Source organism: Piliocolobus tephrosceles, unplaced genomic scaffold (assembly GCF_002776525.5).
Source record: "Piliocolobus tephrosceles isolate RC106 unplaced genomic scaffold, ASM277652v3 unscaffolded_19, whole genome shotgun sequence".
Taxonomy (NCBI): domain Eukaryota; kingdom Metazoa; phylum Chordata; class Mammalia; order Primates; family Cercopithecidae; genus Piliocolobus; species Piliocolobus tephrosceles.
The window spans coordinates 3,076,176-3,090,277 of NW_022300975.1; the positions used below are offsets into that span (position 1 = coordinate 3,076,176).

Below are 14,102 nucleotides of genomic sequence, written 5' to 3' on the forward strand. Positions count from 1 at the left end.
GTAGCTGCCTGCAGTATCTCTGAAGGGATGGGCTGTGGTCATTAACTACCGTACATACGTGGCATACTTCAGGAGCGATGACACATTTATTTCTATTTATGTTATGTTTCCTTTGTAGGTCACCTAGGGCTCTGCTCTGCCTCGTCCTCACTCGAGGACCCAGGCTGAGCGGCAGCTGCTGTCTGAGCATTGCTGATTGCCATGGTAGAGGGAAAGAAAAAAGAAAAAATTGCAAGCTAGGTCTAGAAACTTTGGTCCAGATGTACATGTTTATCGTAAGTTGAATTTTATTTATTTATTCATTCATTCATTCTATTGTTTTTGTTTTTGTTTTTGAGACGGAGTCTTTTGCTCCATCGCCAGGCTGGAGTGCAGGGGTGCCATCTCGACTCACTGCAACCTCTGCCTCCTGGGTTCAAGCGATTCTTGTGCCTCAGCTTCCTGAGTAGCTGGGACTACAGGCATGCACCACTACACCCAGCTAATTTTTGTAGCTTGAGTAGAGACAGGGCTTCATCATGTTGGCCAGGATGGTCTCGATCTCTTGACCTCATGATCCGCCTGCCTCGGCCTCCCAAAGTGCTGGGATTACAGATGTGAGCCACAGTGCCCAGCCTCATGAGTTGAATATTATCCACCCCACCTCCCTCCACAAATTCATGTTCACCCCAAACTTTAGAATGTGACCTTTCTTTAGAAATAGGGTCTTTGCAGGTATATTTAGTTAAGGATCTCAAGATGATCCCTAAATCTAATGATGGTGCCTAAATCTAATGATGGATGTCCTTATACGAACAGGAAAGCACACAGAGACAGAGAAGATCCTGCGAAGACAGCAGCAGAGCCTGGAGTGATGCAGCTCAAGTTAAGGAACGCCAAAGGCTGCCAGGCTAGGAAGGCAGGATTCTTCTCAGGAGCCTTCGGAGAGGGCGTGGCCCTCAGAATAGTGAGAGAATAAACTTCTCTTGTTTTAAGCCTTCTGTTTATGGTAATTTGCTATGGTCATCCTAGGAAACTAACACACTGGCCTGAGTGAGTCCCACTGCCATACCCGATTTCAACGGCACAGGGAAGGTCAGTCTCACAGTGCTGGATAGTCTCTCTCAGATCCACCCTCTACCTTTCTATACTCTGCTCTGAGCCTGGAAAGTTAAAATTCAAGAACTGCATAAACAGACTCCCCTTTCCTCTGGCTCCTGGTTAAGATTTGCCAATAGTGGGAGTTCACACGGAGTGAGGAGAGTGAAGTCATCTAGTTTGCCACCTACTTCCCTGCCAGGCTGGTTGTAGCGGTGTTCCACTATGGAAGGCCACAGCTCCAGCCAGGCAGCTCCTCCTTCAGTTTCTCCTTTCTCTCGGGGTTCTAGTAACTTGTTTCTTCCCCATACTCCTCTAGGCGTGGGGTGCAACAGCTGTTGTTAGCCAACGTGCTCTGTCATTCCTTGTTGGTTTCCCATTGCCCCACTCACAGCCTTGTAAACAGTCCTTTTATTAATCTCTTCTTAATAATTTCATTTGAGCATGCCATCTGTTTTCTGCTGAGACCAAGCAGACACACATACCATGCACCCAGGAGGAGAGTTAGAAATCTTTGGTGGACACAGTGACGACCTTGCTAAATTGAGAAGCAGCTCTAGTGAAATAATGGTGGGAAATGCAATGAGAGTGGCAGGTCAAACGATGGCTTTGCTTCCACCCCTCCCTCTCTGTCAGAGGAAGAAGTGTGAGCTCTGAAGCAAGATTCAAACCCTGGCTCCCCCGTTTATCAGCTGTAATAGGAACCTCTCTGAACCTCAGCTACTATACGTGTATCATAGGTGTAACAATGCTTCCTTTACAAGGCTGTTACGTGGATTATGGGAGAAAAATATGAAAAGAACCTAGCTGTGATAGGCAGAATAATGTCCCCCAAAGATTTCCAAGCCCTAATCTCTGAGAACTTGTGAATACGTTACTTTACATGGCAAAAGAGACAGTGTTGATATGATTGAGGTTACAGACCTTAAAATAGGAAGATTATCGTGGATTACCAAGGGGGCCCCATCTAATCACTTGAGCACTTAAAAGCAGAAGTGGAAGGCAGAAGAGTTTGTCATAGAGATGCAGCACAGAAGCAGAGACAGAAGAGATCCAGGGTGAGAAGAACTTAATATGCCATTCCTAGCTCTGGGTGTGCAGAGGCTACCTACAATGACTCAAAAGAGGCCTCTAAATACCAAGGGAGATGCCCAGATGGCAACCAGCAAGGAAACAGACCTCAATCCTACAGACACGGATTTCTGCCGACTACCTGGATTAACCTGGAAATGGACTCTCCCCTAGAGCCTCCGGAAGGGAAAGCGGCTCAGCGAATGCCTTGATGTCAGTCTTGTGAGACTTGAAACAGAGAAACCAGCTGAGCCTACTGGACTTCTGACCTACAGAACTGTGAGATAATAAATGGGTGTTGCTTTAAGCCCCTAAATTTGTAGTAATTTGTTATGCTAGCAATCGAAAGTAAATCCACTAGCACAGCGCAGTCTTGGTGCGTGGTATATGCCCACTGCACGTATGTTACGGGCTCTCAAAGAGGAGAGGTAGGCAAGATACAAAGGGGTCTTCTCAGGACTCAAAACAGTACATGCTCTCAAAGAAATAAGCCTGCTGCAATTTTACAATGTAACACAGAAGCTGGCTTTCTCTAGTGCTTTCAAGCTGTCATGAATATGGGTGCCCTACATGAGTGGCCTCCAGCAGCAACTGCAGAGGGAGGAGTAGAGAATGTTGTGCATCTTGTGGCAAAAGAAAATGAATCCTTGTTATTCATTTGACATGCAGAGGAAAACACATACCGGATCACATTATCATCTTTGTAGCAGGATATTCCTTACCTAAAACCCTCAGTCCTATTATCTCCTACCTTGAGGCAGTTCCTGCTTCTAATATTTGCCCCTAACTGAAACACAGGCTAGCAAGAAAATGATTTCCAGCTGCTGGAGCCTTCCTTCCGTTCTCCTAAGCCAAATCTCTCTCTCCAACCCCACAATCCCATACCAATATCTTCCAGCTCCCTAACCATCCAAATCTAACCCTTGACCAGACAGCACAGACCTTCGTTGCTCTGCTGCTTTATTTGATGACTGGGGCTCCTATGCTTTCATAGCTGGGTCAAGTTGAAATAGCATCCTAGGAGACTGGGCTCTGAGCCAGGTATCAGAGACATGGGTCCCTCAGCATTGAATCACCAATGAAATGTGAAGAAAAAGCAAATGAAGGGCTACCCACTAGGCACAGACATACGCATCTAGCTTCAATGAAAACTGTTGACACTTTTCCAAGTCAAGGTGCTCCTTCAGTGCTCCTGAGGAGCAATTGGTGATTCTTTTGATAATATTTTCACTGCCTTTCTAGGAGACCAATCTCACTACATAAGATGGTTATTATAATAAGGGCTAATATTTATTGTGTGCCTACTGTGCCTTGGGCACTGCTCTACATAACTGTAAAGGTGTTAACTCATTAAATTCTCAAGCCATGTTCAAAAGTTAATTTATATTATTTTCATCATCCTCACTTCACAAATGAGAAAACAAGGGTTCAGAAAGGTTAAATAATGTGTTCAAGGTTAACAGGTTAACAGCCACTTACTAGTGGCTTGAGCTATAACTCAGACCTAGGCTAAAGTGACTCTGTATACTACATACCACACTGTGAGTTTTCTTGATTGATTCGACGCACGTAGGTCTCCACCAGGCACTATGTTTGACTTTGGAGATTGTGATGGTTAATTTTAGGTATTAACTTGACTGGATTAAGAGATAAGTGTTAAACCATTATTTCTGGGTGTGTCTATGAGGTTATTTCCAGAGGATATTGGCATGTGAGTTAGTGGACTGAGTGGGGGAGATCCTCCTTCCACGTGGGTGGGCACCATTTAATCGGCTGGGGGTGTGGATAGAGTGAAAAGCAGAGGAAAGGCTCTCTTGCTCTTTCTACTGGAGCTGAGACACTCTTCTTACCCTGTCCTTGGTCATCAGAACTCTAGGTTCTCCAGCCTTTGAACTCTGAGACTTGCACCAGTGGCCTCCTGGCTTCTTAGGTCTTCAGCCTCAAGTGAGAGGTGCACCAAGGGCTTCCCTGGTTCTGAGGCCCTCCAGTTTGGACAACCATGCTACTGGCATTCCTGGGTCTCCAGGCTTACAGGTGGTGTATCGAGGATTGTCTCAGCCTCTTTAATCACATGAGCCAATCCACCTATCTCTCTATCCTATTAGTTCTGTCCCTCTAGAGAACCCTAATACAGACATGCAAATATACTCAGGACACATTTCATTTTCTCCAAGCTAACATGATAGAAGAGGAAACTATTACGTAGAAACAAATATCTACTGACACATTTTGTTAGTGTATGAACAAAGCATCATGGGAGAGATAACTAGAACTATGAAATGATGGAGACTCATGGCAAAGAGGAAAAGCAGGGTTGAGAAAGGCTTCTTGGGGGAAGTGATATTTGATCTTGGCCTTGAAGAATGAGTTGGAATTCTTTGAGTTGAGGAGCAGAGAAGAAAACATGAGGGAGAATTATGAGAAGCAGAGCAAACAGCGTAATTGAAGCACAAAAGCCTGAAAGTTGCATAGTCCAGGCATGGAATAATCCAGTGCTGCTAGTGTTGCCTGGCCACGCAACAGATGTTAGTTTGCATTCCATTGGCCAGAAGTATTAACAAGTGAAGAATCTTAATTACAAAAAAAAAAAAGCACATATTTCAGAGACACTAAGAAGAAAGAGATAATACTCAGAAACTACAACCAGCTGATGACTGATAAGTCAAAAATAGGAACTTAATGATGCTAAAAACCTCTAATATGTCAGGTCAGCTCCAAGGTTAGTTCAAGTTTCATTCACATATATATATACACAACACCCTTTTATGCTGGGAGCTTTGTCAGACACTGATGGAAGATATGGTTCCTGACCCTGAGAGCTTTATTTACTCATTCAGTCATTCATTTCTTCATTCTATTTATTCTTTTAACAACCATTTGTTGAGTACATACTATGTGCCAGGCAAAGGGGCTAGCAGTAAAGAAGACTCATATGGTCCCTCCCCTCATTGAGCTTACAGTATAGGAAGGAATTATTACTGAACAGGAAGACAACTATATAAACAGATAATTTCAATAAAAGATGGTAACTGATATGCACCAAAGTAAGACTAAAACACAGAGAAGAGCAGTTAACTTATACTGGCATTATCTTGGACCTTGATTTACTGTGGGATCCTTTGCTGTTATGTTCCCTTATGTTGAAAGATGCATCTGCCCCAACACAAAACACAGAGTACAAGTAGGTAGGCACATACAGTTCTAAGCCAACCCCTGGGGGTACCAGGAAACAGCACTGTCTCATGTCGTTGCATGACATACCACCATGGGGCAAAACATTTGCTGAATGAAAAGTTACAATAAGGATACAATTGTATCTACGTAAACGTTTAAAGATACTATCATATTCATACCTACTATGTGGCAGGATCTTGATGTTGTGTGGGGAGGAAGATAAAAGTAGATGTATCCTTGAGACAGAAATGAGGGAAAGGGAAATTTTTATGCATTGAGAGAGGAAGTTTGTGAATTTTTTCGCTGGCCGTGAAGTCAGGGAGACTTCAGTCCAACCACAGCCCCTCCCTGAGCTTGTGACCAAGCCTCACTTTCCTTATGATGACAAGAGTGATTTTTGTAAGTTTATTTATCTGTAAAGGGGAAACTGCAACTACTTTGATATTATAGGGTCAAAAGAAAAAAGGATGAAAATGAGAACAAGGGAGAGGGACGAGAGAGAGCAGTGTCACGTATAACTGTGGGCAAAGTGCTCACCATGCTTCTTTCCCTTTGTTTCCTCATCTCAAAAAGGGATATCATAACATTTATGCTTTCTGAGGTTGTTACAAAGATTAACTTAGGTGATATAGCTAATGTGTACTTCCTGTGTTCAAAACATTCTAATACGTATTATTCCCTCCCTCTCCACCCAAGAAACTCCTTACATAGAGATGAGCTCAACATCCAAATTAAAATGCTTCGAAAAGTTAAAAGGGAAACCTTTAAAATGATTAAATATTGAAAAGAGCTTAAGGTTATCTCAGGGAGAGGATAATCAAACCTAGGCAGGCTGCTTTGGACTGTCTCTCCTGGGATAGGCCTGCTCTTGCCTCACCACCAAAACATACCCCAGCTAGATTCCCAAGATCAGCAGTGGTCACCCAGGTGGCCTCTCATTCCATTTTCTGCACAAAAAGACATTAAGCATATAGCTCAGTAGCTCCCAGTGTAAAACAGAACATCACCCGATCTCTACCTCTGAAGGTTGGGGACAGTCCTTTCTAGTCACTCTTCAGCTTTAGGGGGGTTGGTTGATATCAGGGACAGCTGACAGCCTTATTTAGCCAACCAGCTGCTCTGTGATACACAATGTCCCTAATGCTCAAAGTCTGGTGGATGATTCTTTTGTATCCACATAAGCAGCAGTTGGAGGAGAATCGATGAGTCCCTTTGGTTGCCTCGGGGTGTCAAGGCTGCCATTCAAATCATTACCACCATAATTATTAACCATTGTTTTAGTGAGATGTCTGCCAGACAATTGTTTTTCTTTATTTTTTAATCATTAAAAAAGCAATCAAATTTCACTAGAGCAAAGCTTGCCTCAAGTCGCATCAACACATTTATTAAACCCCTTCTGTTTGCCGAGCTCAATGGAAAGTCTTGGAGGAGGGAATACTTTAAATGCTCACGGATTTAAAAGAATTGATAATGCTGTGGGGAAGAGGTTCACACAAAAAAACAATTACAGGAAGAAGCTCGATAGTACACAATACACTGGCACAGAGTGTCATAGACAGTGCCACTTTCATATGCTGGGTTTTATTTCTGTGGCAATGGGGTGCCTGGGAGGAGCCGCACTGTGTAGAGGATTTGGAGAAGTGGGGTATTGTGGTGGGAAATTGCTTTCTTTCCCAGCAGGTAGGAGAAAAACAATCAAGGAGGTGGACAGGATGGGCACCCCATTAGAGCAGCCACACCAGAGCCTGACTTTTTGATGAGAGTACATCAGTTAGAACAACTGTTAAAAGTATCTTCAAAAGTAAAAATACTGTTAAAAGTATTTTTGCTTCAGGATGAATGATGTGGCCTGTGTGATTCAGCGATAAATTCGGAAGCCTTGTCCCTATTGTGGCTTGCGGCCACATTTCGAACCCATTTCTCAAGCATGTTAAACCCAAGCGCAGCGCAGAGGGCTGCACACGGGGTAGTCACAAACCAAGCTGAAGAACCTTGCTGGTGGGGTGTGTTGGATACGCTGCTAATGCCTGTTTGCGACAATACTCGCTAGTCCCGGTGGTGGCGGTGTTCGCAGGTAACAATGTTTACCACCGTTAATGGAATTTGTTTGATTAACCCTGATCAGAGGATGAAAACACTAAAGAATCAAGTGAGAAAGAGGGAAGAGAACAGCATAGGAAACAGCAGAGCGAGTGGACCAGCGGAACGCAAAGCCCGCCAGGAGCAAGTGGAAGCCCCCTGCGGGCAAGGACCGGGCCGCCGCCCTGCCCTGGGCGTGGCGGCCTCGGGCTAAGGGACGCGCTGGAAGCAGCGAGACTCCCTCACGCGGAGTGCGCTTCAGGGACAAATGGCCGCGTTCGGTGGAAGTGGGTGCTGGTGAAAGCCTAGAAGCCGTCCGGGTCCACGCGCGCAACCGGACGTCGGGTCCAGGGAAAGACGAGGGCTAGGGCTAGGGCTAGGGCTGGGGCGGGGCCTGGCCCCTGAAGCGCGAGGGTGGGAGTGACAGCAAAGAGGGAAAAAGTAGAGCGAGAGGACAGTGGGGCCCAGCGCCGCGCGAAAGGCAAGAACAGACCCACGGAGAGGGACGGGTGCAAGGAGGTCCACGGCGAGCGCGAGAACACAGGGTTCAGCCTCCTGCGGCGGGAGAGCACGCGGACCCTAGGGGCGGGCGGGTGCGACAGGACGTGACCGGGAAGCGCGGCGCGTGCCACTGCCCTGGAGCAGGCATCTGGTCTCCGTGGAGCGGGCAGGCGGGCCCCGGGTCTGGAGCCTGCGACTGGGGAGGGCGCCGCGTCAACGGCCGCGGTTGCGGGGCGGGGCCGAGTGCGCGTGCGCGGCTCTCGCGGGCGGGGAGCAGGCGGGGGAGCGGGCGGGAAGCGGTGGGAGCGCGCGTGCGCGCGGCCGGGCAGCCTGGGCAGTGGGTCCTGCCTGTGACGGGCGGCGGCGGTCGGTCCTGCCTGTAACGGCGGCGGCGGCTGCTGCTCCAGACACCTGCGGCGGCGGCGGCGACCCCGCGGCGGGCGCGGAGATGTGGCCCCTGGTAGCGGCGCTGTTGCTGGGCTCGGCGTGCTGCGGTGAGTGGCTCCTCGCTCCCAGCCCTGCGGCTGCTGTCGCTTCGCCCCCGCGGGTGTGTGGGCTGCGCCCCAGCGAGCCCGGCGGCGCCCTGAAAAGAGGGTGGCCGGGGCGCAGAACGCTCGGGCCCCGAGCGCCCGAAGTGCAGACGTGGGAGGGCCCCGCGGGGAATCGGGCGCCCCCTTTCTTCCTCCCTTCCTTTCCCTGGTCGTCTTCTTCCCCCTGGGTGAGAGCGGGGCTCATCTCTTTCACCCGGTTCTCCATCTCCAAATGCACGCAGAGGAAGACTCTAAACCGCGCACCTCGCGTAAAAATTAACTGGAAAGAAAGGGCGCGATCGGAGGCGAGGGGCTGCAGCTGCCAGGGATCCCCTTCTTGCGCACCCCTCTCCCTTCTCAGTGCTTAGACGCATTTGGGGTTGAGGGAGGGAGTGGGAGGGCCCGGGCCTCTTGAGATGGAAGTGCGCATTTTGGCGAAGTCGGTGAGAAGGGGTTTCTGCCGTTTGCCTCCCACATGAACATAGGAGCGAAGAGGACGTAAAGGACACAATTAAGTTTCATTTTCAACTCAGCATTCAATCAGAAGAATCTTCCGGCCGTGTAATTTTTGCTGTAGTTTTTAATCCTAAAAATAAGCTTGCTGGAAACTCTTTCTTTCTCGTGACCCCCACACCCCATCAGCCACTTGCATACATTCTAAATTGTACGTTGAAGTTTTTCCCACTTTATTTGGGGGAACCGTTTTAAAAGTAATCTGGATTTCGCCTGAAATAGGAAGACAGTAACCTCCAGTCAAAACATGTGCAACAGAATGGGATTTGGTGTCTTTCGACGCCAAAGAACCTCCCCCCCCCCACCCCGCACCCCGAGCTTTTGGAATCCATTTCGCTTTTGTAAAACGTGTGCTTCGTCTGTAAAAACTGAGCAAGGAATAGAAACATTCGTAGCTCTACAGTGAGTGCCTGTCACACTTCACATCTATAGAGCCTTTTGTGAACTTTTGTAAGATTCAGAATTCAGCTTGAGTACCAGTACCAGCAATTGTTACATTTATCCTAGAATGCTAAATTAATTCAATTTTAAACTGATTATTAGCCTCAGTGTGCCATTCCTAAAGGCTTGTGACTTTAGCTATTTCCAAGATGCCCTTAAGCCTCTGCTGACCACTTGAATCAAGATCTCCGTTATCTAAATGATTGATGTTAGATAGTGTTTCTTGTCATCACGTTTAGTATGCTTGTTGCCTTTACTATCATTATTGCCAAAACTGCTTTCAGAGATGTGTTGTATAATCGCATAATAATTTCAGAACGCTTTCATTTTGATCCAGATATGAAGTGATACAGTATCACTTATTCAAACTGCCTAAACAGTAAAAAGTATAAACCATATACTATTTTTAAAACAGGTAGGTTAGATTTAAATCAAGTAGATTAGAACTGTTGGAATGGTACTTTGAGTGATAGGATTTATGTTAGGCCTTCTTTAGTAATAGTTAATATCATGTAATTAGCATTCGTTTACACACAATTTTAATGTGTTCAAATCCCTAGAGTCATAGAAATCATTATTTATAGTATTTTATTGTACTTAGTTAATATTCACCTGAAAAACCGCAAAATACAGGCATTATGCAATTGATTTAAGTGTGGACTGTAAAACAGGAAGTGATAGTATTTGTTATAAAATATGTTTTTGTATGTGTTTAATATATAGCTTTGAAAGGGACATGTATGAAGAAAGATGTCTCAGCAAACCGAGGGTTTGAGAGACTGACTTTAGAATCTAGAATGAGTAAGAAAGTCATGGATCTGTACATTCATTTCTATTGAAGTTTGATTTTGTTTTCAGTTTCATTAGTTAAGCCCCAGGAATCAGGGACCTTTCCTGGCACCCTCTACAGTGTTAGTGGCCTTTGTGGTAAAAGAAGTTATCTCAGATACTCATTTCATGCAATTACAAGCAAACTGCAAGGCACCTTAATGGTTTGCGAGATGTGGAATGAATTACTATGTTGCGTTCCACTCTGCCCCCACTCATGTCCAATTATACTTTGTTTAAAAGTGCATAGTTTCAGTGGTATTTATTAGCTAGCAAATAAAACCGTAAATAAATAATGATGGTGTTGTGAACTGTCTTTTTAGTGGTTGAATGATTTCTCTTTGTTCAAAATGAGTTTTTTGTTTGTTTGTTTGTTTGTTTTAAATCAGGGTACATATGATTAAATAAATTTTTTTCCCATTATCCAAGTCTAGTAGTAATTCGGCTTGTTTAAATAAAAATGTTTTCTCTTAAAGAATATATTATTTTTAAATACAAGTTACCATTTTAGGGAAGTAAACGCCTATTTAAAAGTACGTATTTATGGGGCCGCCCCAGCAGTCTAGAGGCAGTGTTTTTTTAAAGCATTACACTAAACACTACCATTAGGACACTTGCTCATGCTGTCATCTGTGTTTTGGCAGATGTTTTATCTTTGCCACTGAGTTGTTCATGGAGATTTGAAAGGCCAGGTTCTAAAGATGAGAGATAGATGACTTTCCCCCCAAATTGTTGCATATTCTAAATCCAAAATAATCACGCATGTTAGCAAAACTAGATTTGCATTTCATAATATGAATTCAGCTATAGCTAGTATATAGGCATTGTTTTTAATATAGTAATGTTCTTTTTGTGACATAATTTTCAATCAGTTTCCCTGTCTTTTAGGTTTCTGCCTACCTTTTTATACAAGATAAACATTTCTATTTTCATATCTTATCTCTCAGTCTGATTTTAATAATATTGTCTTGGGTTATCATGAAGTTACTTTCACTTTGTATACTGGTGTAGATATTTATTCTGTGATAAAAAGAGCAACAATAATAGTGTAGGATCAGTTTTGTTAAACTCATTGTAGTACTGAAGTAGAAAATACAGAGCACCCAGGAAATTTGATTTTGATATATATAGACTAAGACTATAGAATCTGGGGTTTTCCTCTTTATGATTATACAGTGTTAAAACAGAAATCAAGCTATACCCGCCTCTGAATATTTCATTCCAAATCCATGGAGCAGTTGCATAAGACTCAGAATCTGGTCAGTCTTATGGTTTGAGATTCAGATTAGGAGAATTAATGTGCATATTTGAATATGTATCACACCTGTAGGTTAAAAGGTAAAGCAAGGGGTTTGGCAAGTTCAAGGTCTGTCAAAACTACTTTTTCCATTTCAAGCAAGTATGGGCCTATGCTATGCACCAAGCAGTTTGCAAAGCCCTCTTTGGCATATAGACAAATTTCAGACAGTATGTCTCTTAATGACTTAAGATGTAGTATATAGACCATAGGGATATCTTGTTTTTATCCCCTGATGGTACTTAGGTGCTTGATAAGGCCATAATTCTGGATGTTATTGACTTTAAACTGCCCTGCCCCTTGTAATTCTAAGTTGGCCTCTTCCATTCTTATAAGGCCACTTTTTTTTTTTTTTTTTTTGAGACAGTCTCGCTCTGTCACCCAGGCTTGAGTGCAGTGGCTCCATCTTGGCCCACTGCAAGCTCCGCCTCCTGGGTTCACACCATTCTCTTGACTCAGCCTCCCAAGTAGCTGGGACTACAGGCGCCCACCACCATGCCCGGCTAATTTTTTGTATTTTTAGTAGAGACAGGGTTTCGCCGTGGTCTTGATCTCCTGACCTCGTGATCCGCCTGCCTCGGCCTCCCAAAGTGCTGGGATTACAGGCGTGAGCCACCGCACCCAGCCAAGGCCACTTTTAAATTCATTAGAGGGATTGCTTTGGGTCAGAACTAAGTACAACTTGTGGACACCCCACTCTACCCCAGACCTTTATTTTAGCATTCATTGAGGAGAGATCTGACTTCATCCTTTTTGTACATAACCCAATTGAGTTTGAGACTCTAGTTATTCAAGACAGACACTAGTTCTAAGGGCAAAAGTAGGTAGGATTCCTTTCTGGCATATATCTTTACTGATGCTCTTTGCTTCTTTACCTTAGAGGCTGCGGAGACTTCTTACCCTATTCCTGAACATCCATTCCCAGCAGATAATTAACTTCCTACTCTACCGCAAAAAATAGTGGTGTGTGGTTTGGACTCCCTCAGCTTCCCTCCCACCATTACTAAACTGATCTATAACATCTTAGATAACCTTCATCTCATTCTCTTCCCTCATCCAGCATCAGAAGAAAACCTACTCACCTTTCCAAGGAAGGGACAACCTGTCTACCATCTTTTCTCTTACACCATCTTGGAGACCTGCTCAGTCAGCTTAATTCTTCAGTCTTGCATCTTAGATCTTTCCCTCTCCATTGACTCCTTCCCCTTAGCTTGCACACGTGATCGAATTTTACCCCATATTAAAAAATAAAACAAAAAACCTCAAGAACCAAAATGTCCTTGCCCTTGTCCCTGCCTCCACATTGTCAGTTGTTGCCTTCTCTGCTTTCTTACATTGCCAAATTTATTGTAAAAGAATCACTGCCACTTAATATATTTTAAGTGCTTGATAAAGCCAGCTTCTTCCTCTTTCACTTCTCAAACATAGTGTACATCAGATCTCAGTAGTCCATTAACAGATGGAAAGATATTCCCCACAAATATTTAAGCCTCTTTTCTCTATAATTAACCTACCCTTCAACTAGCTATGCGTACTATTTTGGTTAACAATTTTAATTTTCCTCTCTTTATCTCCCCTGCTTTCCACAACTAACTTCTGTTGATTACTGTAAGTTTTATGTCTTCTGTCCAGTTGTTCTTTACCTGGACTATTGCAATAGTCTCTTAATGGATCTCCCTTTCTCTTTTCCCTCGCTGCCCTCAGTCCTTCCTTTGCACTGCTGTCAGTGTGTTTTTTTTTTTTAAATAAAATTAAATCTGAGTGGTTTATGATTGTTTATGTTATCAAATCTAAACTCAGCATGACATTCAAGGAAGCCCTTTAGAATTTTTCTTAATCGTCTTTTCCAACCTCATTTCCTAGAGCTCACTTAAATAATTCTCTGCTTTCTGTTCTTCACTTTCTGGCTGTACACGTTACTCTGCCTAGAAAGCCCCTTCTTTCCCATAACATTTTTATTCATCCTTTAAGACCCAGTTTAAACATCACCCTCTAGGAAGATCATTCACCCTCTAGGAAGACACATTCTTGTGATTTTTAAGGAACTTTTCTATCCAACCATACAAGTGACTTGAGATTTTCCATGAAAATATGCAGCTTCATGATTTCATAATCAAGTCTATACAAGTGAGAAGCAGTGGCAGGTTCTCTTGAAATATGGAAGAACAGTGTATCTTCTCCCACATGATTTTTAGATTTTTCTTCTATGGAATTTATACTTTAAACTTTTTACATTCACAAGGAATGTATTGAATCCTACTTTCTGGACCCTGTGTTAGATTCTTGGGATACCAAATGAAGACAGTGCCTTACTTTCTGAGCCTGGAGAGATCAGTTAAGTAAAATAGTAATTATATAGTAGTAGGTACAGTGACAACATTTGAACACAAGGCAGTGGGAGCAATAAGGAAGGGAAGAATACATTTGAGTAATGGTAGGGAAGGGAAACAAGATTGAACAACTCAACTGCGCCTTTGTAAGAAGAGCAAAAGTTAGCAACTGTAGCTGCCATTTATTGAATACTTGCTGTATATGTGAAAGGTGGTACAAAAACATGTTCATTATCTTATTAAATCTTAACAATATCTCTA

At 43.9% G+C, this 14,102-nt stretch overlaps 1 protein-coding gene across 6 annotated transcripts in view; it reads left to right on the forward strand.

The window, feature by feature from the left end:
• Positions 1-8,149: 8,149 nt before the first annotated feature.
• The window catches only part of LOC111542956 (leukocyte surface antigen CD47), a 45,471-nt gene continuing 39,518 nt past the window's right edge, over positions 8,150-14,102 (forward strand). For 4 of the 6 annotated variants that reach the window (XM_023212605.2, XM_023212615.2, XM_023212624.2 and 1 more), the window contains exon 1: positions 8,150-8,396. In XM_023212605.2, coding sequence (XP_023068373.1) covers positions 8,351-8,396 — 46 coding nt within the window. In that variant the 5' untranslated portion in view covers positions 8,150-8,350. The remainder of the gene's footprint in view (positions 8,397-14,102) is intronic. The other 2 variants (XM_023212638.3, XM_023212647.3) reach the window with 2 other exon arrangements.